Source organism: Electrona antarctica (genome assembly GCF_951216825.1).
Source record: "Electrona antarctica genome assembly, chromosome: 5".
Classification (NCBI taxonomy): domain Eukaryota; kingdom Metazoa; phylum Chordata; class Actinopteri; order Myctophiformes; family Myctophidae; genus Electrona; species Electrona antarctica.
The window spans coordinates 52,787,775-52,815,464 of record NC_136810.1 but is presented as its reverse complement, the minus strand read 5'-3'; the positions used below and the strand labels follow the sequence as shown (position 1 = coordinate 52,815,464).

General features: G+C 44.1%; 1 protein-coding gene across 1 annotated transcript in view; it reads left to right on the top strand.

Moving 5' to 3' along the window:
* The window catches only part of cep290 (centrosomal protein 290), a 74,242-nt gene that overhangs the window by 24,389 nt on the left and 22,163 nt on the right, over nucleotides 1–27,690 (top strand). Inside the window, exons 18-35 of the mRNA XM_079502132.1 lie at nucleotides 516–646; nucleotides 1,477–1,641; nucleotides 3,084–3,188; nucleotides 3,884–3,987; nucleotides 4,949–5,051; nucleotides 5,825–6,055; nucleotides 7,381–7,554; nucleotides 8,017–8,128; nucleotides 8,725–8,933; nucleotides 10,266–10,417; nucleotides 12,428–12,539; nucleotides 16,879–17,120; nucleotides 18,287–18,500; nucleotides 19,168–19,332; nucleotides 22,650–22,757; nucleotides 23,785–23,919; nucleotides 25,534–25,809; nucleotides 27,228–27,335. Coding sequence (XP_079358258.1) covers nucleotides 516–646; nucleotides 1,477–1,641; nucleotides 3,084–3,188; nucleotides 3,884–3,987; nucleotides 4,949–5,051; nucleotides 5,825–6,055; nucleotides 7,381–7,554; nucleotides 8,017–8,128; nucleotides 8,725–8,933; nucleotides 10,266–10,417; nucleotides 12,428–12,539; nucleotides 16,879–17,120; nucleotides 18,287–18,500; nucleotides 19,168–19,332; nucleotides 22,650–22,757; nucleotides 23,785–23,919; nucleotides 25,534–25,809; nucleotides 27,228–27,335 — 2,846 coding nt within the window. The remainder of the gene's footprint in view (nucleotides 1–515; nucleotides 647–1,476; nucleotides 1,642–3,083; nucleotides 3,189–3,883; nucleotides 3,988–4,948; nucleotides 5,052–5,824; nucleotides 6,056–7,380; nucleotides 7,555–8,016; nucleotides 8,129–8,724; nucleotides 8,934–10,265; nucleotides 10,418–12,427; nucleotides 12,540–16,878; nucleotides 17,121–18,286; nucleotides 18,501–19,167; nucleotides 19,333–22,649; nucleotides 22,758–23,784; nucleotides 23,920–25,533; nucleotides 25,810–27,227; nucleotides 27,336–27,690) is intronic.

Below are 27,690 nucleotides of genomic sequence, written 5' to 3'. Positions count from 1 at the left end.
ATCATCGTCAAACCAGGAAGTTATGCGGGAACGCCTGCTGAGTGGCAAAAAACTACTTTCTGGACTTGACAGCCCCATACATCCACACAGAAAAGCCCTATTTGATTGCATTAAATGACTTTGAACAACATTAAATTCACTTTGTCACTCACTTTGCCACTCGATTTGCCAGTCGATCTGCCATTCACTTTATGCATGCGCATACCCTCTATATATACCTATTCAAAGATTTAAAAAAAATAGCAGACCTACAAGTTCATAGCGCGCCACTCGGTGGCGCGCTATGAGCTTGTAGATCTGCTATTTTTCAATAGCTAAAGTATAACATAATGCTTGAAACACCAAAAGGGGTTCCCGCCCAAAATGGGTTAAAACACAACCCCGAACAGACCCTCCAGGTCCGCTCACGATATTATGTGTCGTGATGTGACTCGTGCAGTGCCTCGAGGGCGAGATGTTTGAGGTTTGACGAGTCACTGTTCCCCCCCTCCTATCCTGCTCCCGTGTCTCCATAGTGGATGAGCTGTCAAAAGTGAAAACTGACCTGGAGGCCGCGCTGACAGATATCCTTAAGACCATGAGGGTCAACCAAGTGTCATCTCCGTCTCAATCCGTGCTCATCCCCAGCCTGGAGAGGCTGGTCAATGTAAGGGAAACAATTCATTAGAGCCAGACCATTATTATTTATACAGTACATCAACCATTATTATTATTATTATTATGCAGTCGATGTGTACAGATTTCTATCCAATTTTCAAAAATAGAAGATCTACCAGTGACCTTTTCTTCATTTTTGAATTGATTTAAATGGTTAAATAAAATTGATTTAAGTTATTTGTATTTATTTGTTTGCTAATCAGTATATAAATATTCTCAAATAGAAACTAATAGAAACTATCTGGATCAGCATCAGAGCCAAAAATCAGTATTGCTCTACAATTCACAGTAGAGATACTCCGATAATCAGCCACCGATCGGAGATCGGCCGTATCGGCCAATATTCACTCCGATCGGTGATCGGCAATTTACCCTATATGTGATCGGCAATTTACCCTATCTAGAGAAACCGATCTTTTACACTATTTAAGTGATATAAATGTCAATCAGATATATAGTGTCATTTCATTTTGCATTTTTGTGACAGCCTAAACATTCGCCCCTGTGTGTGGGGAGGACCCCACACACAGGGACAGTTTTGACAGTGAGTTTTGACATACCGGTAATTATAATAATTTTGGAAATATTCAAATTTGCCTCTTACGCACAAGATCGGTATCGGCCATATCAGTATCGGCCGATCGTGAGAAAGACAATCGGTGATCGGGATCGGCCCCAAAAAACCTGATCGGACCATCCCTAATTCATAGCCATCATCTTCAGGTTTTATTTAGCACACAGAATGTACATAGGTTTTAGCACACAGACAAACTATTCTGACACCAGTTCACCTCCCCTTCTCTTCTTCCCACATCTCAGGCGATAGAAATCAAAAACTCAGGTGGGCTGGCTGATGTCAGCCTCCACCTCAAGGCGCAGGTCGACCAGCTGACGGGGAGAAACCACGAGCTCAGGCAGGAAATGAGGTTGGCCCGGGAGGAAGCGGCCAGCACCTTGAGTCAGCTCGTCCAAACCAAAGAACAGGTACTTGAGTTTGTTAGTGTTGTAGTCAAATCCATCCATGAGCTTTAGTAAATGATGGACATGCACTGTCTGGGATTATCATAAGATATCACAAACATCCGTTTGGTAAAAAAAAAAAAAACTCTAGTGTCCATCATTTACTAAAGCTCCACACGGATTAAGTAAAAGGGAGTTCCACCACGCCTCAAGCCTGTGGTAGGCTGGTCTGGTGCATCTCAGAGGCAGGACTGGCAGGGACGGATTAACCCCACGAGGGCCCCTGGGCCGGTAATCTTTGCAGGGCGCGCGTGAGTGCGACATTTTTATGTTTTTCAGTGTTTTTATCACCTTTTTTACCTAAATTTAACAAAATAAATGGCCAAATGAAGGGCCCCAGGAGCCCATTTCAGGGTGTCAAATCTAGTACCTGACGGTCCAATTTCCCTGAAGGGCCCCTGAGAGCCAAGGGCCCCTGGGCCACGGCCCCACTGGCCCAATGGCTAATTTGTCCCTGAGGACTGGTAGCAAGAGGAAGGAAGGCACTCGAGCAACTCAGACAGTTTAAGCCTTTTTAATCCGCAGGGTGCAAGTAAAGAATGACAACGTTTCGATATATCGGTCACATCTTCGTCATGACCTGACGAAGATGTGACCGATACATCGAAACGTTGTCATTTTTTACTTGCACCCTGCTGAGTTGCTCCAGTGCCTTCCTTCCTCCTCCACATGAAACACTTTGCCGTTATATTCTTTTGCCTATAATTGAGATTAAGATTGTTTTGACAAGACATAAGGATGGTGCGTGCGTGCGTGCGTGCGTGCGTGCGTGCGTGCGTGCGTGCGTGCGTGCGTGCGTGCGTGCGTGCGCGCGCGCGCACGCACGTTGTTTGTTTATGTGATTAATGCTCACAACAAAACAGTTGCAATTCAGTGCCAGGGAAAAGTATTAGTTTTAGCTTTGCATTATACTGTACATTTTATCCACTTATTCAATAATTTGATTATGTCTAATAATAAGCACGTACAAATATTGTTGGAAGTCAGCATTGCTTTGGACATTCTCTACTTAGTTGATGCATCATCTCTGTTCTCATAAAGTGAAGAACAGCAGATCTTTCGGTAATCTCTGAAATGATGAGGCTCGTCACCATTCTGTTTTCTTTTTTTTAACCCATTTTGACCCTGAGATCAGATTCTAAAAATGTCTTCTACATCCTGACAGTTTTCTGAAAAAGCTATGTTTCAAATTCGTCGTTCTTCGATTTTTCAAAAATAGCAGACCTACAAGCTCGTAGCGCGCCACTCGGTGGCGCGCTATGAGCTTGTAGATCTGCTGTTTTTCAATAGCTAAAGTATAACATAATGCTAACACCAAAAGGGGTTCCCGCCCAAAATGGGTTTTAAAGTGCCACATGAAATGTCTAAAATGCTACGCTACATGTTCTCTCTCCTGTGCTGGTCAGTTGAGTCGTTTGGAGAGTGAAGTGGCGAAGCTGCCTGACGGCCTGGCTCCCTCCAGCACGGAGGCCAGCAGCTACCTTAACGACTACGCCACGCAGCTGCTGCAGGTTAGAGGCTCTCTCCACAGCACTTTTTTCCTTTTCCTTTAATTTAATAATTTTCTGTGTATTTTTCGAACTTTGTAAACATTAAAAGAAAATGGAGTTGTGGAATAAAGTACCATGTATCTCCACCAAACGTTGAAGCTGGTGTTCGATTCCTCCACCGTGCCACCGGCCCACCCCCAGACTGATTGTTGAGGCAATTCACCCTTTGTCAGTCTCTGATTGGTCCCTGACTGACTAAACAGCAGGCTCTTCTGCCGTGTTCCGCCCTGGTTCCGCCTAGTTTATGTTGAATTTGCTAAAACATCCTTTTTGTAAAAAACTAAAAACAAACATGATGTGCCCAGTCACCATGAAGGTGCACCTGTGATGTTCCTTTTTACTGACACAAAGTTTAAAATAGGAATTGAATGCACAGATTATCAATACGAAGCAACTGAAAAACCTGTTATTTCAATGGTAGTGGATGGAGAGAGAGGATTTTTGTCCAACCACGAAACGGCAACCAATGGGTGCGAAGAGGGGCAGAACCATGGGCGGGACTTGACAAAGGGTGAATTGGGGGTTGAGAGTCACATGGGCCGTGTAGTTAGTTATATCATTATTTGAAAAAGTTGATTATTGATTGCTTATGCTGTTAATTATTTGTGTTGTTGTCTGTAAAACTCAAAATAAACTCGAATAAATATGTGCTGTAGGAACTCAGAAACAAGGAGGAGTCAACCAGTGAACTTATGACGTTGCTGGAGGAGTACAAGGGGAAGGTCGTTGTACTGATCCACCAGCAGGAAGAGCACCAAAGGTACATCCAATCTACAGGCTATACGTCGCAAATAATGTATTTTCTTCACATTTCAGTATGTCATTTTCATTGGCCGTCGCACGCCAATTTGGCTTCGTTGATGTTGTTTTTAACCCATTTTGGACTGAGGTCGAAAAAAAGTCTTCTAAATCCTAACATTTTTGAGAAAAACCCATGTTTCTATGTCAGTGGTGCTCAACCTTTTTCATGTCAAGGACCCCCAGAATTATCTCTATTTTACTATTTTTGAGGGGCGCCAGCCCCTCCTATATACAGCTTTTGTCCACACACGTCTCATATTTGCCATTGACAATGAAAGGAGAAATTAGGTCAAATGTCCGCCAAATATGATGTCAATTTGTGGCAACACACACATTAAATGCCATAATTTTACAATGAAGGGAAAATCTACGTCATATGTAGATGAGCAAATCGGCTAACCAATCACATAAATGCAGTTGTTCATGAGATGATGATGTATAATGATAAGAGCGCCCCTCACTTTTTTTTAATCACAGAGATTATAAACCGTCATCTGTATTGTCTTATGTCTACAGTTGAGCCAGTGGTTCTCAACGTGGGGTCGAGAGACCCCCAGGGTTTCTTGAGGGGATTCCAAGGGACCCTTCCAGGTCCATTTGGTTCCATTTGTACACAGAGTTATGCGAGTCCTTTTAAATGAAGTAAAAACATAGAGAACCACTGGTTTAACCTGAGATCAGATTCTAAAAATGTCTTCTACATCCTGACAGTTTTCTGAAAAAGCTATGTTTCTATGTCAGTGGTTCTTCGATTTAAAAAAAATAGCAGACCTACAAGCTCGTAGCGCGCCACTCGGTGGCGCGCTATGAGCTTGTAGATCTGCTATTTTTCAATAGCTAAAGCACAACATAATGCTAACACCAAAAGGGGTTCCCGCCCAAAATGGGTTAAGTCATCATGTCACTGTGTGTTTGCCCAGTGAGAAGGAGTCATGGCAGAAGGAGAGAGACGTTTTTGAAGAGCTGAGGAACAACCTGGAGGAGCAGAAAGAAGCCGATGCCATCAGAATCCAAGAGTTCAACGTGAGTCTGTTCAGTGCCATTTAAACATACTCTGGACTAGTGATGAAAATATACTCTCAAGTCAAAACAAAAGGCCACATGGGTGGAGGACCAATCAAATGGATCAGGCTTGTTTTGCCACCACTATGACTCTTTATAGTTTATACCAGGGGTTCTCAACCCGTGGGTAGCGACCCCTCGGGGGGTCGCCAAATTATTTTGGGGGGTCCCCAAATTATATATAAAAAAAACAAAAAAAAAGGTTTTTTTCTTTTTTGCAACTGAATGGCTGGAAAAAGGAAATGAAGAGTTTACATATAGTACAAATAGTACATGCATACACCTTAACTAATGTATATCTGGTTTCAGTATTTATTAATGGTGTATTAAGGTTATTGTAGCAGTCAATTTATATTGGGGGTCGGGAGGGGGCGGGGCAGGGGTCCCGAGACATTGCCAAAGCATTTCCGGGGGTCCCCGGCCAAAAACGTTGAGAACCCCTGGTTTATACAGTGTTTCGCAAACGTTTTGGAGTCATGATCCCCTTTATAGCTTTGAATGTTTCTGTGGGGCCCCTTTGCAGGAAATCTGTGGACGCCTGATGTGGGGGAGAAATATTGCATTGGCCTAGTCTAGTACATTTTATCAACGTGTTGAAATATCGCATGCTCAGTGAAGTGGAGCCTACAGGATGTACCTGCTTTGTACTGCAAAGAATGTGCATTGGACTGTGCAGTAGTACTTAAATGTTTATCTGCTCAGTAATCTCTCCATCCTCATCGACACAACAACAGACCCTGCTGGACACGATCCAGATGGACCCCGAGGAGATGCGGAGGAGGACGGGCGAGGCGGTGCGCAAGCTGACGGTGCTGCGTGTCAACGAGAAGGTTCTGACACGGCGCTACACCATCCTGCTGGAACAGGAGCAGCATCTCCGCAAGGAGAACGGCAGGCTGAAGGACGACAGCATCCGCATGCAGGCCTCCGTCACGGAGAGGATGGGTTACCTCCAGAGATACAAGGTAGAGGGACATTCTTCATGAGAAAGGTTAATTATTTCATTTCAGGTAGTCCTTTTCAGGTAGTCCTGTCCAAGCTTCTTCACTTGGAAAGGAGCCAGCTTAGGTGGTTTGGGCATTATGGTTAGGATGCCTCTTGAGCGTCTCCCTAGGGAGGTCCTCGATTGCACGTCCCACTGGGAGGAGACCCAGTGGGACTCTACAAATTTGCCTGAAGAGACACTAAAGTCCATCTTGGCTTGTTATTCTGCCATTTCAAGATGTTTGAAAAAACGCTTTTTGACATCTCCTAAATTGCTACCAAATTCTCTGTGGATCATAAATGTCTTTTTTTCAAGAGGAGCTTGTCCAAGGGAGCAGCAGCATCATGACACAGCTGTTGCCCTTCATTCATCGGCTGATTTGACTTTACATGTAAATTGTACACGGCACAGCTAAAAAGCCAGGCGGGGCACTCTGCGTGCAGTCTGTACTCAAATGCCCACCCCCTAACCTGGACCAGAACAGCAGACATAAAATACTAAAGCTCCCCATGTACCACATAAAAAGACCCCGAGGAACCACTGACACGAACAGACATTGATTGATTGATTGAAATATGTATTAACAGTTTGCAGAATCACAGTACATCTCAAGCACAAACTCAACACAAAGGCTGTTAACTGAGTGGACGACCCAATTAAGCATTACACTTGTTTACAAGAGGGTCCACCATGTTCAATTCATCAAAACATTCAGAGACGTACAAATAGACACTTCTATATAGTCAAAGAACAGAACAGGAATTCATCATAGAGGTAAAAATCACACCCGTGTGAACTGAGTGGTGCAAGGTCTTATATAGCCAGATCAGCTGTGGTCTGACGTAATGTCAGTGACCATAGTAACCATGCTCATTTTTTTGGGTCCCACGTACAGGTACACACACGTACAGGTACACACATACATAGACACAAACATAGATACAGACAAAGCTGGTTGTTGGAGTGGTTTGCACCACTCAAAAAGGGAAAAGAGACATATACAGTGAGGGGGGAAAAAAAGGGGGGGGGGGGGGGGGGGGGGGCAGTTTACGTGTGTGTGTGTGTGTGTGTGTGTGTGTGTGTGTGTGTGTGTGTGTGTGTGTGTGTGTGTGTGTGTGTGTGTGTGTGTGTGTGTGTGTGTGTGTGTGTGTGTGTGTGACTGATCAGCGTGACAGCTACCACTTTTCCTGGGGAGCGATGCTTTCCTTCTGTTTCTAGGAAATGGGAAACAGCATTTTTAAACTGGTTTCTTGAGGAATAAGACACATTGCATCATCATGCATGATGCTTTCCTTCTGTTTCTAGGAAATGGCCGCCCATAAGATTACAGCCCTGCAGAAGGCATTGGAGGACAGTGTCCCCTCTGGGGACCTGGAGAGCGCTAACAAACAGTACAACGAGCTGACGGTGAAATACAGAGACACGCTGCAGAGAGACAACAACCTCGTACAGAGGACTAGTCACCTTGAACTTCTAGAGGTATTAACCCATTTTGAGCGGGAACACCTTTTGGTGTTTTTAACATTGTTATGTCTGCTATTGAAAAATAGCAGATCTACAAGCTCATAGCGCGCCAGCTTGTAGGTCTGCTATTTTTTTTTAATCCTGAAAATGTGGCGCAAATTTGGAATATGTATTTTTTCAGAACGAACGTTTTTAACTCAAATCTTTGCTTCTGGGGGGGTCCCTGGAACAACATATTTTTAGATGGGGTTCAGCGGCCTCTTACATAACATTTTTGGGTTCCTTGACATGAAATATGGAGCACCACTGATATAGAATCATATAGTATTTCAGAAAACTGTCAGGATTTAGAAGACATTTTTAAAATTCAGGCCAAAATGGGTTAAAGCACTGTATCTGAATGAGCGTCTTGTCTGCTCGCCGTAAAACCGGCGTTGACCTTTGACAGATGTCAGAAACTGTCTATTCCACTTTCAGAACGAGAACAGTTCTCTCCATGAGCGAATCTCGGGGCTAAACAAAGAGCTGGAGATCACCAAGGAGAAACTGCACACTTTGGAGCAAGCGTGGGAGCACATTAATTCAGTTGGTAAGCAAGTGAATGTCTGTTTTATTGTTGCATCGTGTTTCAGCATGTCAGACCTCGTCAACACAACAATTACATTCACTTCACTTTCAATGTTGTATTTTGGTCATCAGTTTATGTACAATACATTCCAAGTATATAATAAAATAAACAGACAAATAATAAATGCATTAGCTTATGCCTACCCTTACCACTTATAATATATATATATGATGTACAAAGAAAAACTAAATGTTGTCTTTATAGGAAGAAAAACAAACAGAATCAGTATAACTTTTTTGTTTTGCTTCATATTCCATAATATACAATATCCACAATAATTCTGATCAAAATAATACATGATCACATGTATTGTTGATCTATATATATTTTATACATATATACACACACATACATATGTACATATACATATACATCTATTGTTATCATTATTATAATCATTGTTGTTTTCACTACTAATTTTATTTATTATTACTATCTTTTTTTCTTCATTTTTTTTGCTCCTTTGCTTTAAAGGAGGCTAAGAGAGGCTAATATGGTTAATAAAAAAACAAGTTTTATTTATAGATGCTCACCAAGTCTTTCGCCCTGACCATCAGGTGTTAGTAGGGACACCCTGGACAAGGCAGACAAGGCCGTGGCAAACAGTGAGATCGTGTCGTCCTCCAGGCGGATCACCACCCTGGAGATGAAGGAGCTGAACGAGAGGCAGAGGGCCGAGCATGCTCACAACATGTATGAGCACACCAGGAACTCCCTCAGACAGGTGGAAGAGCGCAACCTGGAGCTGGAAGCCAAAATTACTGAGGTACGTAGGTCGTCAGCCAGTGCAGAAATATTAGATCTACAAAGCTCACAGCGTGTCGCGATGGGGGTGAGTTGCGAGCTTGTAGATCTGCTGTTTTTCCACTATTCGTGAAAATCTATCCTTTTATTACAATTAATATTTTGTATTAACCCATTTTGGGCGGGAACCCCTTTTGGTGTTAGCATTATTTTATGCTTTAGCTATTGAAAAATAGCAGATCTACAAGCTCATAGCGCGCCACCGAGTGGCGCGCTACGAGCTTGTAGGTCTGCTATTTTAGAAGCCATTTTAAGAATCTGATCTCAGGTCAAAATGGGTTAATCGATTGAATCGATATAATCGATTCACTCAATTACTTAACACGGAGCCCGCCAGAAGTGTAGAAAGCGTAAAATTACTTTTGTCTGGCAGCCCGCCAGAACCGTAGCCTACGTTTTCTAGGATTTATATTCTTTAATCCATGTTTTGATCGGATCGAATCGATAGCTGCCGCTCGTTAGCATCACAGCGTAAGTGGGACAGTGGCCATTTTGAAGATGCGCGCGCATCCACTTGCACTCTTATGTGCTGCTTTCAATGGCCTGTATCTCCAAATCGCCGCAATGAATGTCGTTTCTGGTGAAAACAATCTGCACTGAGCGAGAGAACAACAACCGGTCAAGAAACCTCACACAGCATGTCATTGTAACATCCGGTTACGGATATCTGGCTCTGGTGGCACAGTCGGTAGTGCTGTCGCCTCACAGCTAAAAGGTCCTGGGTTCGATTCCCGCTTGGGACGCTGTGGGCGCTGGCGGCGTGTTTCCTCTCCGGCGTCATCAGTGCCCATACCCGAGGCGGGGTTGGCGAAAGGGCCTTTCTGTGTGGAGTTTGCATGTTCTCCCCGTGTCCCCTAGGGTAGGTACCCTCACAAAAAACATGCAGTTATCCTGGTCTCTAAACTGCCTCCCCCTGGCCAGCCAGGGCGCCTGATGGAGGGGAAAGGAACTGGTTGGAATAACGTGTTCCTTCCACACACTACGTCCAACCAGGGAAACTCCCCCCTGTCAGGTGTAAAGGAGCAACTTGGACACTCAGGCATGAAGGAAGCATGAGTTCAAGTCCGTTGCTCTCCCCAGGTTGGCGGAGGGTGTGTAGAGCCCAGGATCACATTAGATAATTGACACGGGGTGAAAAATGGGTTACAAAATCGTGGGATAAAAATTATTTAAAAAAAAGAAAGTGGAAAAACCTTGGCAATGCGCGATAAATAGATGAATGAACTTCATTAGATGAACTGTTGCAGACCTAACTCGTTGACATACAGTAAGATGACTTCTGGTTTGTCCTCAGCTGATGAAGCTGAACGTCGAGGCCCAGAGGGTGGAGAGAGAGCTGAGAGACGAGCTGGCGGACAGCGTGAGCAAAGCCACGAGTGACGGCGACCGTGCCAGGGTCGCAGAGTTGGAAAAGGCAGAATCAGAGCTCCGCATGGAGGCATCAAAGTATGTCTAGCAGTGTTAATTAACCACTTTTCATTTCAGGTGAAAATCTTCAAAGATTTTTCCAACTTTCAAAATGCTTCACGATGCATCAATATGTTAACCACTTAACCCATTTTGACCTGACCTCGAAATTAAAAAAAAATCTTCTAAATCCTCCAGTTTTCTGAAATAAATATTTTCACGATTTTTCAAAAATAGCAGACCTACAAGCTCGTAGCGCGCCACCGAGCTTGTAGATCTGCTATTTTTCAATAACTAAATTATAACACAATGTTTAAAACACCAAAAGGGGTTCCCGCCCAAAATGGGTTAAGCCCTGTTTTATACTATCATATGACAGTGTTCATCTTCAAAAAAAGAAAGCGATAAATTATCCTTTCTACAAGCTCAATGCAACACATTGTGTGCTGGTTTTCCATTTATTCTTTTCCCTCCGGAATTTGGGGGATTTCTATTTATGTTTCGCCTATAAATTATAGGCGAAACATAAATAGAAACCCCCCCAAATTACAGCAAATAATGACATGCCCAAAATAGGGACACCAGAGATAATGTGGTTAAGTTAGGTAAAAAAGTTCTCATGCCATTAGAGTTGCAAATGTGTATTATTTATGTCCTACCCGGGATTCAAACCCAGCCACAGGTCTCCTGCTTCAGAGACCAAACATCCAACCCAACCCTCACCCAATAGCCAATGTACCATAGTACCATACTCATGAACCAGCTCACTGGCCTTGTGGTTAGAGTGTTCGCCCTGAGACTGGGATCAAGGGTTGGATTGGGGGTAAGTCCCTGCGACATACTAGCGTCATGTCCAGGGGGTGTACTTGTACATCAAGCTGCCTCACGCTACAGAAACAGGAGATAGGCTCCTGCCCTATGGGCCCCATGGCTCGGCAAGGATACTTACTTTACCATACTCACGACCACTTGGCGAGAGGACATTTTGCACTCGAGCTTGTACTACTTGTGAAACAGTAGGTGTCCCAAGTCTAAACGTCGCAATGGAAAAGTAAGGAAACGACGACCTCCAACCACTGCAAATGTGCTAAATTATATTGTATTAACCCATTCAGGCCAAATTTTAAAAAAAATCTTCTAAATCCTCCAGTTTTCTGAAATAAATATTTTCACGATTTAAAAAGAAATAGCAGACCTACAAGCTCATAGCACGCCACTCGGTGGCGCGCTATGAGCTTGTAGATCTGCTATTTTTCAATTGCTAAATTATAACATAATGTTCAAAACACCAAAAGGGGTTCCCGCCCAGAATGGGTTCTACCAGTGGTTCTCAAACATTTCCATGTCAAGGCCTCCAAATTCATATCATTTCAAATATTGTGTTCTGTTTAACCTAGTCTCTCGAGACACACTGTTGACTGACGTCAACTCAAAAGGAAAAGAGGGCACTGTTTCTCCTTTATTTGCTGATGGGTTCTCATATAGCGTTTAACCCCTTGAGCCCCATCATCCATATTCTGGGGGGGGCGACATTTGCCAAAAATAGAAGATCTACAAGCTTTGTGTAGCTTTGTGTGGACGGGAAAAGGCGGTCCAAGTACAGAGCCAACTCAGGTCCAGTTTACTAAATCTAGAGGGTTTAAGTAGGGATGCACCGAAAGGGAAATTCTTGTCCGAAACCGAATATAGGAAACAGTTGGCCGAATACCGAATATCCGAATATGTTTAATATTATATATATTTTTGCCTACCATTGCTGTCATTGCCGTACCTTAAAGCTACCTGATTTATGGCAAAAGAAATGTTTATGGCAAAACTTAACTTAAATAATAATCACTATTATGGGTCCATAAAACATTTATTCAGCTCTTTTGAATGCATTAATTGCATACACTATTCGGTGATATATTTTCTGCCTATTTGGGCCGAAACCGAATAGGCCGAATTTTTTTTGCCATTTTCTGCCGAATATTTTCTGCGGCCGAATATTCGGTGCATCACTAGGTTTAAGTGAGTAACCACCTCTAACCTGTGCTTATATCGCTGCAGACTACGGGAGGTGTCAGACGTGGCGAAGATGCAGGTGTGTGCTCTGGAGGCCAGGCAGCAGTCCAGAGAAAAGGAGGTGGATGCTCTGAGGAGACAGGTCCAGGACTACCAGGTAATGAACCTGAACATTTTACATGTCAGCAACTCCACTGACCTCCTAGAAGAACAAGCTCGAATTCCATGTTCACATTCCTAGGTCATGTGCAGACAACATTCCTGTGTTCTTACTTGAAAATATTTGAGAACCGTAATATGGCTCTCTTACAAGATCATTCCATGTATCTGCGGACCCCCATCTGAAATGATTTACTGCCAAATTACAGGTGCACACCAAAACACAAATAGTTAACTTGCGTCAGATCGTACTATAGTCTTAAGCAGACTGCCATGTTTTTACCAGCCTAGGTTTTCATTACATTTAATAATGTAATTTCTTCATTGGTATAATATTGAATAATAACATTTCTGTCCAAACTCCCAAACGTCTTCTGATCTACATCACGTTCCGGCGTGCCTTCACTCTACCAACACGCACTCCTAGACCAAGATGCAGTTTTATATCTAGTCTCACATTAGTCTTGCATAGCCAGACAACTATTCCACAATCTCTGAATGCTATATAGAGTCTGGAACTACACTACAAATCTGAGTAATCTGTCATTTCCGTTCACAACAAATATATTTAAAAAAAATCTTTAGAGCTTATTTTTTTATTTCCATTTCTGCTAAGCAGCAAGCTATATATGTTTAGATGATTTCTATTTATATTCTGATAAATTTGCGCGACTGTAAAGACTAAACGGAAGTGGGAGTGAGGAGGCTTCACTTGCGCTTCATCGCATACATCAGTGGTTCCCAAACTTCTTCGTGTCAAGGACCCCCAAATCAACATTTATTAGGCCACGGACCCCCCATTTGAAAACATATGCCAGTGACCCCGACAAGGGAGGATTTTTACGGCTCTATAGCAGTGATTCCGAAACATATTAATTTCAAGGACCCCCAGTTTCACACGAATTATGCCACAGATCCCCGATTTAATGGTATTTCTATCTCTGGTACCCCAATTTATATTGTAAAACCACTGTTAATATAACTCTGAGAGTGTACAAATGGAACCAAATGGACCCGTTAGGGTCCATTTGGTTCCATTTGTACACTCTCTGAGTTACAGACCCATAAGGGTCCATTTGGTTCCAAATTATCATTTAGCTGGGTCCCCCCTGGAACTCCCTCAAGTACCCCTGGGGGTCCCCGGACCCCACTTTGGGAACCACTGGCATACTGTACATGATCAGAGCTTCCGTTCTCCAGACTGTATGATGAAAGCATTCGGAAATTGCAGCTAGCGAGACTATAGTCAGAATCACAAGTCAGCATGTCTGGGCTTTGCCAACGCAAATCCTCTTGATTGGCTGGGTTGTTAACAGAAGTCCACGGTTGGTCCATACAGTAGTTTGTGTGGTCTGTGGTTGTTCATTCGTATGTCTGTCACACATTAGTGTCCATGACCACAATAGCTGTGTGCAGGCCTAGATGTTGGATATTCGTCTAATTGGGCCGTCTGCTGCGAAGCCATTTCATGCTTGAAATATATTCTTTACCAATAAAATCATCGTTGAAGGACAAGAGCCTAGAGGGCATTATGATCATACATTTGACTGAACAATGGACTGTAGAGCAGCTGGACTGCCTCATACAGTAGAATACAGTAGACTGTCACTAGACACTAGTCTTTCTGCATTTGATCAATGCAGAAAGAGAGGACCTCAATGGAAATAAATAAGTCCCTGGTTTTCCTTTGTGTAATCCTCAAAATGCCGTAGCCATGTGGTTTTAATCATTTTCAAAAAATAAAAAAATAAATGAAGCTATGGTTTTGACAAAGCTACGGATTATTTAACATTTTGTAATGTTCTACTTGCAATGTGTAATTGTTCTATGCATGCTATTCACAAAACCGTAAAGGGGGGTCCATAGTATGTTTGTGGGACATCTACATTTCTTAGTTAAAATATTAACCCATTTAGGCCTGACCTCAACATTTAAAAAAGAATCTTCTAAATCCTCCAGTTTTCTGAAATAAATATTTTCACGATTTTTCAAAAATAGCAGACCTTCACGCTCGTGACCACTCGGTGGCGCGCTACGAGCTTGTAGATCTTCTATTTTTCAATAGCTAAATTACAACATAATGTTTAAAACACCAAAAGGGGTTAACTAAGAAATGTAACATGCATCCTTGTTGATGATGCGTTCAATGCTCATGCTACAGTATGTGCTGAGGTTGCATGCGAGCCCCAAGGTCACTGCTGTAACCTTAAGAGGTTTATATAGGGATATTAACTGTATAAAGAGCTTAATTTATCTTGAGTTAGACCTCAAATCCTGGAGGTGTGTGTGTGTGTGTGTGTGTGTGTGTGTGTGTGTGTGTGTGTGTGTGTGTGTGTGTGTGTGTGTGTGTGTGTGTGTGTGTGTGTGTGTGTGTGTGTGTGTGTGTGTGTGTGTGTGTGTGTGTGTGTGTGTGTGTGTGTGTGTGTGTGTGTGTGTGAGATCACGCATGAGGGATGTCACATGGTAGCACCAGTGCCACTAATAAAAAGTGCAACGTTATTGGTACTTCTTGGCTAAGATTAACCAACATAGTCTAGTAGCCAGCCCATAGAGCCCCATTGTGAACCCGGACATGTTGAGTACACCAAGGTTTTATGTTAGAAATGTTTAGTATGGGTCCCCAGCATGTAGAAACTGCCGGATGCTAACTTGCATATGTTGGGCAATTTTCATAATTGGCATAATATGTGACCATACCATTAACAACCTATAGAAGGCAAAATATTCAAAATTTCATCATGCTTTATCTAGCATGTGATGTGTCAAATTAGGGGGTTTTCATGATGCTGAATCCATTCCAAGCATTAGTTTTGCAAAAAAACACACATTGGGCTAAAAACGACCTCTCTTTTTGGCTACTAGGCTAACAGGCTTTAGGTGCTGCAGCACAGGGCATCAAACTTGGGGGGGGGGGGGGGGGGGCTCACCAAACGGTAGGGAGAAAGTGAAAGAAGACTCAACTAACCCAGCAAGTGCCGAAATTTAGAAGCAAAGGCAGCTGGAGGAGCGCTGACAAAACTGTCCCGGGGGGAACCGAAACGGGTCGTACAGCACCGGGCACCACGAGAGCTTAATCCGCCACTGTCTAGATACTGCCTCTCTCTGGTCAGCTAACAAAAAGTACACACATGGAACTCGTGTGGAATGCAATTGCGGAAATGTTAAAATACTGGAACGAACAGATACCATCCATAGATATATAAGAAAGCTAGCCTGGGCACCATTTCATTTCAGGTATATGATCCGCTCGGGAGCGGATTATATCGTTACGTCATGTTGTAGTATTGTTTTGTAGTCGACAGGCAGGAACAACAAACGGGAACTTCCTTTTCCCTCAAACCGATTTTTCTCAATAAAAGCTGCAGGCTACGAGAGCTTTTATTGTTAATTAGCCCTTCACTAAATCCCACCCCAAAAAGCGATTGTCCAATGCCAATCCAAATAGTTTAGCAACGGTTGCTATGCAGGTCAAGCTTTCTTCGCTGCTAATGTGCCTATTGGACAAGGATGGGTTGGGGAGGGACTTAGTGAAGGGCTAATTCTTCCGGTTTGAGGGAAAAGGAAGTTTCCGTTTGTTGTTCCTGCCTGTCGACTACAAAACAATACTACAACGTGACGTAACGATATCATCCACTCCCGAGTGGATCATATACCCGAAATGAAACAGACCAGGCTTTCCTCCGAGGTGGAAAGACTGGTGAGGCGAGGTTATAAGAAAGCTAGATGGCTCACCCGCGCTGCTGGCCAATGAGAGCGACATTGCTACGTGGTGGCCATCTTACCAAAGGGCAGCATAACATTGTGTCTATGGGCATATACTTTTTAAATAACCATAACTTAAAATTAAGCAGATGGCGTCCTGAATCATAGGTTTGTATTAAACCAACCCGTTTGTAAATCCGTCAAGATTTGAGCGAGTTATGACTATTTTTGTTTGAGCTGCCATAGAACATACTGTACTGTAGCCCCTCAGCAAGATGGCCGCCGGGTGAACTACGTCAGAGACTCCGCCTTGAGCCATCTAGCCTTTATCGCATTTTGGGCGGGAACCCCTTTTGGTGTTAGCATTATGTTATGCTTTAGCTATTGAAAAATAGCAGATCTACAAGCTCATAGCGCGCCACCGAGTGGCGCGCTACGAGCTTGTAGGTCTGCTATTTTTGAAAAATCGAAGAACGACTGACATAGAAACATAGCTTTTTCAGAAAACTGATGTAGAAGACATTTTTAGAATCTGATATCAGGTCAAAATGGGTTATATATGTCTATATGGTACCATCCGTCTGACATTTCCTCCTGTCACCTTCGATCTCACTTCGATTTCACTTCCTCCTCAGTCCCTCTCGGACGAGAAGGCCCTGATCGCTAAGCTCCACCAGCAGATCCTGGCGCTGCAGCTCAGCGAGGCGGCCGCTCTGCGCAAGCTGGAGGTGTCCGCCACGCGGGGCCAGCAGCTGGAGGCCTACAACCTCCGCGCAGAGCAGCGGCTGGACGCCGGGGAGCGGGCGCTCTACCTCGCCCGGCAGGAGGGCCGGAACCGAGCCAAACACCTCCGGCAGACCATCCAGGCACTACGCAGGTAGGGCTGTCACTAGGGATGTCCCCATACACTTTTTTTCCTTTCCGATCCGATCCCGATACCACAATTTCTGTGTTAGCCGATACCGAATAATAAGATAAGATTTTAAATAAAATAAATCTTATTTTGAAGTCCACAGACTAGGAATAGTACTTTATAGCTATCTAGCTATATATCTCTTGTTGTGTTTATAGCAGACTCCTCACTCATATGTGCACTTGTAGTTTGGACAACTCAAAAGCAAACTCCACATGCCCCAACATTTTATTTACCTGCCATAGTGTCAACCCCTTACCCCTGTGTCGGATTGCTGGTTAGACTAGCATATTTATACCGATATGACCCGATATGACTCAAATAAGGGCCGATCCGATACTTTTCTGATACCGATACAGTATCGGGACATCTCTAGCTGTCACCATTACACAAGTTGATGATTAATTGTCATAATAATAATTACTTGCAATTAACGATTTAATTCTGTTATTGGCACTGAGCGTTGGAATATATGAATGTTTGCCTTGTAATCAAAAATGCACAGGGCAGCCATGACAAATAACTGAAAAATACAGAGAAATTACATTTAATCTAATTATTCATTAATTTTGTTTTGATGAATTGAACAAGGTGGACCCTCTTGTAAACAAGTGTAATGCTTTATTGGGTCGTCCACTCACAGTTAACAGTCTTTGTATTGAGTTGTGCTTGAATTGTACTGTAATTCTGCAAACTTTTAATAAATATTTCAATCAATCAATTTCATACTATAAGAAATATAACAGCGGAAATTGCCGTGACGCATTGTAAGCTTGTAGATCTGCTATTCCAGCTATTTTTATTTGTATTTGTCAACGTGGAAACGATTGACGATTATGACAAAAATAATTGCGATTATCTCAAATAATTACGGGCGGGAACCCCTTTTGGTGTTTTAAACATTATGTTGTAATTTAGCTCTTGAAAAATAGCAGATCTACAAGCTCATAGTGCGCCCCCGAGTGGCGCGCTACGAGCTTGTAGATCTGCTATTTTTGAAAAATCGTGAAAATATTTATTTCAGAAAACTGGAGGATTTAGAAGATTTATTTTTTTTAATTTCGACGTCAGGCCTAAATGGGTTAAACGATTATGTAATAACTGTGACAACCCCGCCCCTGTTACGGCAGGCAGTTTTCCGGGGCCGTGCCTCTGGACCAGCAGGAGCGCTTCTGCCTGGCCATGATGAGCATGCAGGAGGACCGGGCCAACGCCCAGGAGGAGAAGAGGAGGTCGCAGGAGGAGAGGAGGAGGGCGGAGGGGAAGGCGGAGGAGCTCGAGCTCAAGCTGAGGGGGCTGCATGAGCTGATCTCCACACTCAGGGATGGGAAGGGAGCTCAGAAGGTGGGTGGTGGGGAAGGGTGTAGCTCTAGATTATTGATTGCCTGACTTACCGGCTCTCTGACATATTGACCTTATTGACGTGTTGATCAATAAACTGATTTGATTCAGTTGACAAAATTTCACGGTTATTTTTAAAATATAGAAACTTGGACTATAACAGAAAAAAAGGTTCTTACATACATTGAGCCATACTTCCGGAAGTCTTCCGGGTGCTTCAAAACGCCACTGAGCAACTTCCACTGGAATGAATAGCGGGGGGGCGGGGCTAACGCTCCAGTTCGGTCTCTATCCTTCTTTATACTCTATGGCCCTAGCGGGGTCCGGGGACCCCCAGGGGTACTTGAGGGAGTTCCAGGGGTACCCAGCTAAATGATAATTTGGAACCAAATGGACCCTTATGGGTCTGTAACTCAGAGTGTGTACAAATGGAACCAAATGGACCCGTTCCATTTGTACACTCTCAGAGTTAAATTAAAAATCCTTGAAATTAAACAGGTTGAAAATCACTGCTAGAGCCATAAAAATCTTCTCTTATTGGGATCCCTGGCATATCTCTTCAAATGGGGGGATCCGCGGGGCTAATTAGTGTCAATTTGGGGGTCCTTGACATGAAAACGTTTGGGAAGCACTGCCCTATAGCGTAACACACTACGTCAACGGCCAACAGGTGATCGAGTGGCACAAGAAGATGGAGGAGGCTCGGCTGCACGAGATGAGGCGGGCCAGGGAGCTGACGGTGCAGAAGGAGGAGGTCAGATACCTGAAGAAGCTGGTGGAGGAGCAGGAATGCACCATCCGCTCTCTGGAGGAGGACGTCGTCCAGAAAAACACTGTGAGCTCTTGGAAATACACGTCGTTGCACACACACACACACTCACTCACACACACACACACAGACACACGGCCTGTTTACAAGCAGCTGGTTTCAAATTCAAACTCAACCAATTTTAGGACCTCAATTTTAAGAACCTTTTATATTTGCCATACAGATTTAACCCATTTAGGCCTGACGTCGAAATAAATTTAAAAAAATCTTCTAAATCTTAACGATTTTTCAAAAATAGCAGAGCTACAAGCTCGTAGCGCGCCACTCGGTGGCGCGCTATGAGCTTGTAGATCTGCTATTTTTCAATAGCTAAATTATAACAATGTTTAAAACACCAAAAGGGGTTCCCGCCCCAAAATGGGTTAAAAGTTATATGGGTAAGGAGTTACTAAAGTAGTCGTTTTTATACTCCTGTAAGCCTTTTTTGAGAGATATATACTGAATGATAAATGGTCCATTTAGCGCCTTTATCCAAGGCAATGTGCATTGCATTCACCCATTCATTCACACACGCATTCATACTCTCACTGACACCAACCTACTCATCGGGAGCAAGTTAGGTTTCAGTGACATTTACAGTACAGTCATTGATTTACAGTAACTCTGGGGGATCGAACAAGCGGCCGCTCTACTTCCTGAGCCACTGCCGCGCCATACTAATATTATGTAATTTAATTTTGTCGATAAATATGTAAGTTGATCTACCATATCCACAATACAGTGGAGCTGCTTAGTGGCCAACAGCATAAAGGTCCTTTCAAACGGTTAGTGATTAATGCGCTTAGTAATTCATTTTCAATGAGACCTGCGTTTTTGTTTTGTTTTCCCTGTGGTAAATGGTGCATTTATATAGCGGCGCTTTACAGAGATTGTGCATTACATTCACCCATTCACACACACATTCATACACCGATGGCAGCGGAAACCATGCAAGGTACCAACCAGTACATCGGGAGCAATTTGGGGTTCAGTGTCTTGCTCAAGGACACTTCGACAGTAACTCTGGGGGAGCCCGGGTTCGAGCTGGCAACCTCACGGTTACCATCCAGCCACTCTACCCCTGAGCCACCGCCGCCCCTGTGTGCGCAGAGAGGTCGAGGGGTGCGACAACGCAAGCGTATTTTCGCGGGCGCGGCCTCGTGAAATTGTCGCGCGCGTGCTCGTTACGTGCACACGCCCGCGGCTGACCAGACCTGGATTCTGTTTAGCTTTTTGAGTGGTGCAACCACTCCAACGAACAGCAATGTCTGTGACTCGTGTTAACCTATGTGTTAACCTATGTGTGTGACTCATGTGTGACTCATGAGTACCAGTAGGGGCGCTGTCGTGCCAGAAACAGAGAGAGAGATAGTGTTGCACTGTTGCCTGCTAATGAGAGAGAGAGAGAGAGAGAGAGAGAGAGAGAGAGAGAGGAGGGGGGGGGGGGGGGGGGGTGTAAGGGGGGGAGTTGCACCACTCAGTTCACACGGGTGTGATTTTTTTTACACTTGCATTGTCGCGCCCCTCTCTGGAGCAAACCTGGAGCGGACCTATCGTTGATCCAGGCGACAACATCTGCGTTAAGGGCCTTTCAAACGGGAAGCGAGGAACGCACACGTTGTTGCCTGGATCACACGAGAGGTCTGGTGAGTCGCAGGTGTGTTGCACCAAACTGTAGCTAAAAAAAACACGTTCTGTGGACACGGCCCTTAAGACTTAAAAATATAGACCCAGTCAACACTTTCATCTGTCATTAATCACTGCATTATGTGTGGAGAAAGGTCTCGGGGGGCGTGAATTTGAGAAAGCTTCCAAAACACGAAAAGTCTTGCAAAAGCACAGGTGGTGTTTGATTGTTCACCATGTTCACTTCAATAGCTCCATTTGGAAAACATTTATCGCTCTGATTACTTGATGTATACGATTAGAGGGGGGGCAAATAAGGTTATCCCTCTAATCATTGTTCAGTCCTCTGGTGGACTCGACATGATACATCCGTGAATGCAGTACTGTACTGTATGTGCGTGCAAGACCTGTTACCAATTGCAATGACACATGTTGCACGTGTAAATTGCAATATCCTGCAATTGCAATGATTCTGAAACAACATATTGTGCAGTCCTACCCGGCCCAGGCACGGAACAGTACTTTAGTGAATTGTGTCCAAAATAATGGTTTGTTTGGGGGTTTTGCAGGATTAACACCATTGGCCATGTTCTCAGCTGTTGCTCACCTAGCCTCGGAAACCCAGACGTTTTTATTTCCAGGGAGGAAAAAAAAATCTGGGTCCGAGTCCACTTCAATTCGGCATAGAGTAGCACTCACTCTCTGCTGATTTCTGATCGTCTGCACATTTGTTAAATTGACGCACACACGCACACATATACACACACACACTCCTCTCTCTCTCTGTCGCTCTAATTAATTAGTCTCATCATGTCTAGCAGCTGCGCATAGTTTCTGCCGGCGGATCCTGCCGGGAGCTGCCTATGCCATAAAAAGCATAGGTGAGTTCCAGGCTATTGCTCACCTGTTCAGCACAAGGGGCCAGTGAGGCTATTCAACGTTGAAGCTCTGGGTCCTAGTGGTAGGAGGAGGGACTACAGGCGGACCCGTGTATTCATGACCGGGAAACCCCGTGCAGCTGGGCTTTAACATGTAGGACCATCCCTCCCTACCAAGGGGGCAGGCAGACTTTCCAACGTTGAAGCTCTGGGTCCTAGTGGTAGGAGGAGGGACTACAGGCGGACCCGTGGATTCATGACCGGGAAACCCCGTGCAGCTGGGCTTTAACGTTGAGCGCTCGGTTGCCCTACGTCACTCAGGACCTCAAAGTTGAGGTCCTGGGAGGGACTTCCGGCAGTCTTCCGGGTGCTTCAAAACGCCACTGAGCAACTTCCACTGACATGTATAGCTGGGGGGGCGGAGCTTCGCGCCAGTTCAGTCTCTATTATATATATACTCTATGCTCCCTACGTCCGGAGGAGCTACTTCCGGCAGTCTTCCGGGTGCTTCAAAACGCCACTGAGCAACTTCCACTGACATGAATAGCTGGGGGGGCGGAGCTTCGCGCCAGTTCAGTCTCTATCCTTTTATATACTCTATGGTTCAGCAGGGAAAAGGACTAGGTTGGACAAAATGTTAAACTGTTGACTGTCATTAAACTATTGACGACTTCATGTGTAATCAGAGGACACACATGCTTGTTTACACCCTCCCACATGAACAACTGTAGGTGTCAGCAGTGACAGGGGTTACGTTACACATGCATGGGGGAAAATTGGGATAACAAAACATCTTTCTTTGCTGATACTCAGAGATGCACTTCTTTGTCTTTCTCTTAGCTTTATGAAGAGCGCCAGCTGGCTTGGGATCAGCGAGAGGTGGACCTGGATCACCAACTGGAACACTATGAAAAGCAACAGAAGGAAATTCTGGGCACTGCCCAAAAGGTGCCTATTTGCTTACAGATGTAAAGATCATTCCCTTTGGACCATCTAGCACCGCCTTCTCTAGATATCTACTTTTGATCTTAACCCTTTTTGGGCGGGAACCCCTGTTGGTGTTAGCATTACGTTATGCTTTAGCTATTGAAAAATAGCAGATCTACAAGCTCATAGCGCGCCACCGAGTGGCGCGCTACGAGCTTGTAGGTCTGCTATTTTTTTAAATCGAAGAACGACATAGAAACATAGCTTTTTCAAAAAACTGTCAGGATGTAGAAGACATTTGCCATGAACTGAAAACTTTGGCTGATATATCTTCATTAGTTTCTCCGGCGATTAGAAATGAGTGTTTCAAAATTGTCTCCTTGTTGACTTCCATTACGCGGTGAAACGGATCTCAAAGTCGTCCTTTTAGTACACGATAAAGAAACACAAGCAAAGCAGATATGGAAATAAGAATACATTTTGTGCTGCCTTGGCGGAGGTCTACGAGGTGTTTTGTATTTGAGTTCTGCTTCTTAAAGGGCCACTTCACGCCTTTCGCAACCACATCTCATTTGAATGATGTTTAGGACACAAGAAACACTTTCCTGGGGTTTTTTATGTGTGTAATGTGTGTTTTATTAATTAAAAATAATAAGCTTTGACGGATCGAATAGTATAGTAAATGCCTGTGATGTCACAGGCATTGGTCTCACCATATTCCTGGACTACATGTTGTCTCAGTAAGACAGCCCTCCCCCTCTCCACAAGGAGGAGCAGTGCACCAAAGCATTATGGTCATTGTAGGAATCCAGTCAAACCCTTGTCAAACACACAGAGTACATTATTTTTCTGGCCATAGGGTGCAAGTTTCAAATTGTGCTACTCGGTGGCTCATAGCGCGCCACCGAGTGGCGCGCTACAAGCTTGTAGGTCTGCTATTTTTTTTTAAATCGTGAAAATATTTATTTCAGAAAACTGGAGGATTTAGAAGATTTTTTTTAAAATTTGAGGTCAGGCCAAAATGGGTTAATGTATCTTTCTCTTGCAGTTTGAGGAGGCTGCCGGTGCCCTGCCAGACCCTAGTCTGCCCCTGGCCCATCAGCTGGAGTCTGCCCTGCGGAAAATCAAGGAACAGTCTCGCGCCATCCTGGAGACGCAGGCCACATGTAAAACCCTGGATGAGGTACAGTACCGTGGGTTTGCACTTTGCTCCCTGGTGTCACTCGTTCAGATTACATCTAAATATGCTGTCTGTCGTAGAACGCTTGCGACAGCGGCCCAGGTACATGCCACGTGTAGGCTCTGGCCTGGCAGCGCGACGTGTTTGCGTCTCGTTCATGACGAGCTTTGCTGCACATCTCTCCCCTTCACTCTTTCCTGTCCATCTTCACTTCAACTATCAATAAAGGCGTAAGACAAATTTAAAAAAAGAAAATAATAATTTAAGTACCAATTATAGCAAAAATGAGGGAGGTGGGTCAGTTCTGAATAAATTACTAAAATAATCAGTAACAACATTTAGCTTAAATATGTCTTTGAATAACATACTAAACTCAAATGTCCAAAATAAAGCAAATTGCAAAAGTCTATGCAGTGAGTACTTACTAACCTTTAACTCTTCTGCAAAGTCTGGTCACAAACCGAAAGCCTTGATCCGGGAAATGTAGTAATCCACAATGGAAATAAAAGGAATCTTCAGTGGTATTAGTACATCCAATAAGATCCAACAGAAACAACTTAAGCAAGACTTGGGAAATAATCCTCTTGCAAAAGTAGCCTGTCTCTACTCTCTGTTCTCACCCTGGACTGACAGAGCCACACTCTGCAGGTGCCTCAAACACTGTGAGTGCCAATCACTCAATCAGGTTAGTCTGGGGTTTCTCCATCACAATCACAACATGCACCACAGCCATCATGAACACGAGAAATAACTCAATTAAGGCTTCTTAGAAAATAAGAAAGCACATCAAAACATTTTAACAAAAATAAATAGAAACGCATGTGACTCTGGGCACAGAGGTTACAGTCATGCCATTAACATGTACATTTAGCGTTTTGATTATTAAAGAGCTGGAGAGACGGGGAGACCTCTGTTACTGAAAGAAACACTCTATAGCAATGCTTACTATCAGAATATAGTGATTTAACCTTTTAACAAAAAACTTTTTGTTTTGACCAAAAACACCACCCCACCTGCCTTTCCCACAGCTGTGTGTTGTATGATAATGGGGGAGGGGTTAGGGCTATGATGTCACAAAGATTGTGTATTTTCTATTGGCCCTTGACTAAAAAGGCTTTCAGCTTTCAAGAAGAAACCAAAAATGACACAGGGAAGACATATTTGAATATAAGCCTATCTCACAGAATTTCCCCGCCCCCCTTAATACGCCCCCTTTCGGGGTTAGTGGTGATAGCGTGACGTCACTCCATAGACGCTACATGTTAACAGAGGTAATTTAAGAAGTCTACAACTTTTGTTTTCTCAAGGTAAGGTTTGTTCTGTTCGAGCTGATGTTCGAGCTGATTTACCATCTTGTTTGCTTCATAATAATATTGGTCTGTCACATTTTTACATTAGAAAATGTACTTAGATTCTCCAGAGAAAGAAACATGTAAATGCTAATGTTAAAGACACCACTATTTACCGGAAGTGGGCGTGGAAAGCGGGCTGTGAGATAGGCCTATTCTAACCACACCTGGGGGTCTGTTAGAGTAATGTTAACTCCATAGACACATACGGCGTACAAAACTCACGGCACTCCATCTTTAACGTGTTTAACTCTCGTCCGTCTCGCAGAAGCTGAAGGAGAAGGAAGCGTCGCTATGGCACGCGGAGCAGAACGTCATGTCCAGGGACCGGGTGATCAACGAGCTGCGTCTCCGTCTCCCCGCGTCCGCCGACAGGGAGCGCCTCCTGGCCCACCTCTCCAGCCACGAGGAGGAGCAGAAGCAGGAGAGCCAGCATCCGGCGCTCAAGGTCGCACATCAAACCATCGTCAACCTGCAGGGACGCCTAGACCAGAAGGAGGACGTGCTCAAGAAATGCCAGAACCTCCTGAGCCGAGCCAGACAGGTATGATGGCTAGTCCATGCTGCTGTTGTTGTGCATTAACCCATTTTGACCTGAGATCAGATTCTAAAAATGTCTTCTACATCCTGACAGCTTTCTGAAAAAGCTATGTTTCTATGTCAGTCGTTCTTCGATTTTTCAAAAATAGCTAAACCTACAAGCTCGTAGCGGGGAATGAGCTTGTAGATCTGCTATTTTTCAATAGCTAAAGCATAACATAATGCTAACACCAAAAGGGGTTCCCGCCCCAAAATGGGTTAAAAGCCTATGGAAACAGCGATATTTACTATACAAGCCATGTCCACAGGAAAAACTGCCTTTCTGTATATTTCCACATTTTGTGGCAAGCAGTGGCTCAGGGGTAGAGCGGCCGGTAGAACGGCCGGATCGGAAAACCGTGAGGTTCCCAGTTCAAACCTCGGGCTCCCCCAGAGTTTTTGTCGAATTGTCCTTGAGCAAGACTCTGAACCCCTAATTGAGCAGGTTGGTACCTTGCATGGTTTCCTCCACCATCGGTGTATGAATGTGTGTGTTTGTGAAATGTAATCAATGCACAAATCTATGTAAAGCGCTTTGGATAAAAGCGCTATATAAAATGCACCATTTACCAAGCAACAGCCAGGCCAGGCCCTATATGACCTATGCTGGCCATTACATCAATCAGATGTTCACATTCTGATGACATCATCACTTTTTCTCCATAGACACAGTGAACAAGGTCAACCGTGTCGCGGGATGAAAGAGTTGTAGTTTTCACATTCACGGTTTGTAGTCAAGTGACATCACTGTGGTAAACCTTTCAACCCATCTGCACTGTTTCAGAGAGACACGGAGGGCGGCTTAGTTGTACGGTTAGTAATGGAACGAACGTTAGCTAGCCAGGATCATCATGTCCCCATTAACTCATTTTGGGCGGGAACCCCTTTTAGTGTTAGCATTATGTTATGCTTTAGCTATTGAAAAATAGCAGACCTACAAGCTCATAGCGCGCCACCGAGTGGCGCGCTACGAGCTTGTAGGTCTGCTATTTTTGAAAAATCGAAGATCGACTGACATAGAAACATAGCTTTTTCAGAAAACTGTCAGGATGTACAGTAGAAGACATTTTTAGAATCTGATCTCAGGTCAAAATCGGTTAACTCGGGCAACAGATCAGTGGAATTGGTTGCTATTTAGTATTTGGTGGTACTGTAATGTTTGTCTGGCATATGATTGGACACCATTTTTATCTAATAACACGCACATGAAGGATTTATTAAGCAAGGTTTCGGTCACACACACACGACCTTCCTCAGAGCATGTTTAATAATAATGTGTGACATGAACGGTTTATATGCATATATGGGAGAGGAAAGGTGTGCAGGACACAGTATAGATTTTGTTCCATCTCTTGACACCTTGTCACTGCTGGTCCTCCCCAGGACCAGGAGGAGATGACCAGGAGACACGAGGAGGAGGTGAGAGCGCTCCATCAGAAGCTTGACCTGCAGACGGACACCTCCCTGGACCGCTTCAAGCGCACCGCACTGGTACGCCCTCAGTCTGTGTCCTAGTGTTGTCTGTTTAGTCTGTGTCCTATGGTATTTACTATGAAAACGAGCATGTCCCATCAGTCCGTCACCCCAAGCCTCCATATATGGTCATGCCTCGTGACATCACGTGACATCATCAGGGATGTCATCAATATTAAGCCCATATATGGAAATGCCCATATATGGAGATCCCTGCTGTCATCGGTATTGGCCAGCAACTCTACATCTGACCTCAAACCCGTAGATCTCCATATATGGAGCTGACCTGTTCTGACATTCCATTTGTTGGTCCTTCTCCATCCATCCTTCCTCTTCGATGTCTCCCTTGTGACTGGTACCTGTCCATTCAAAC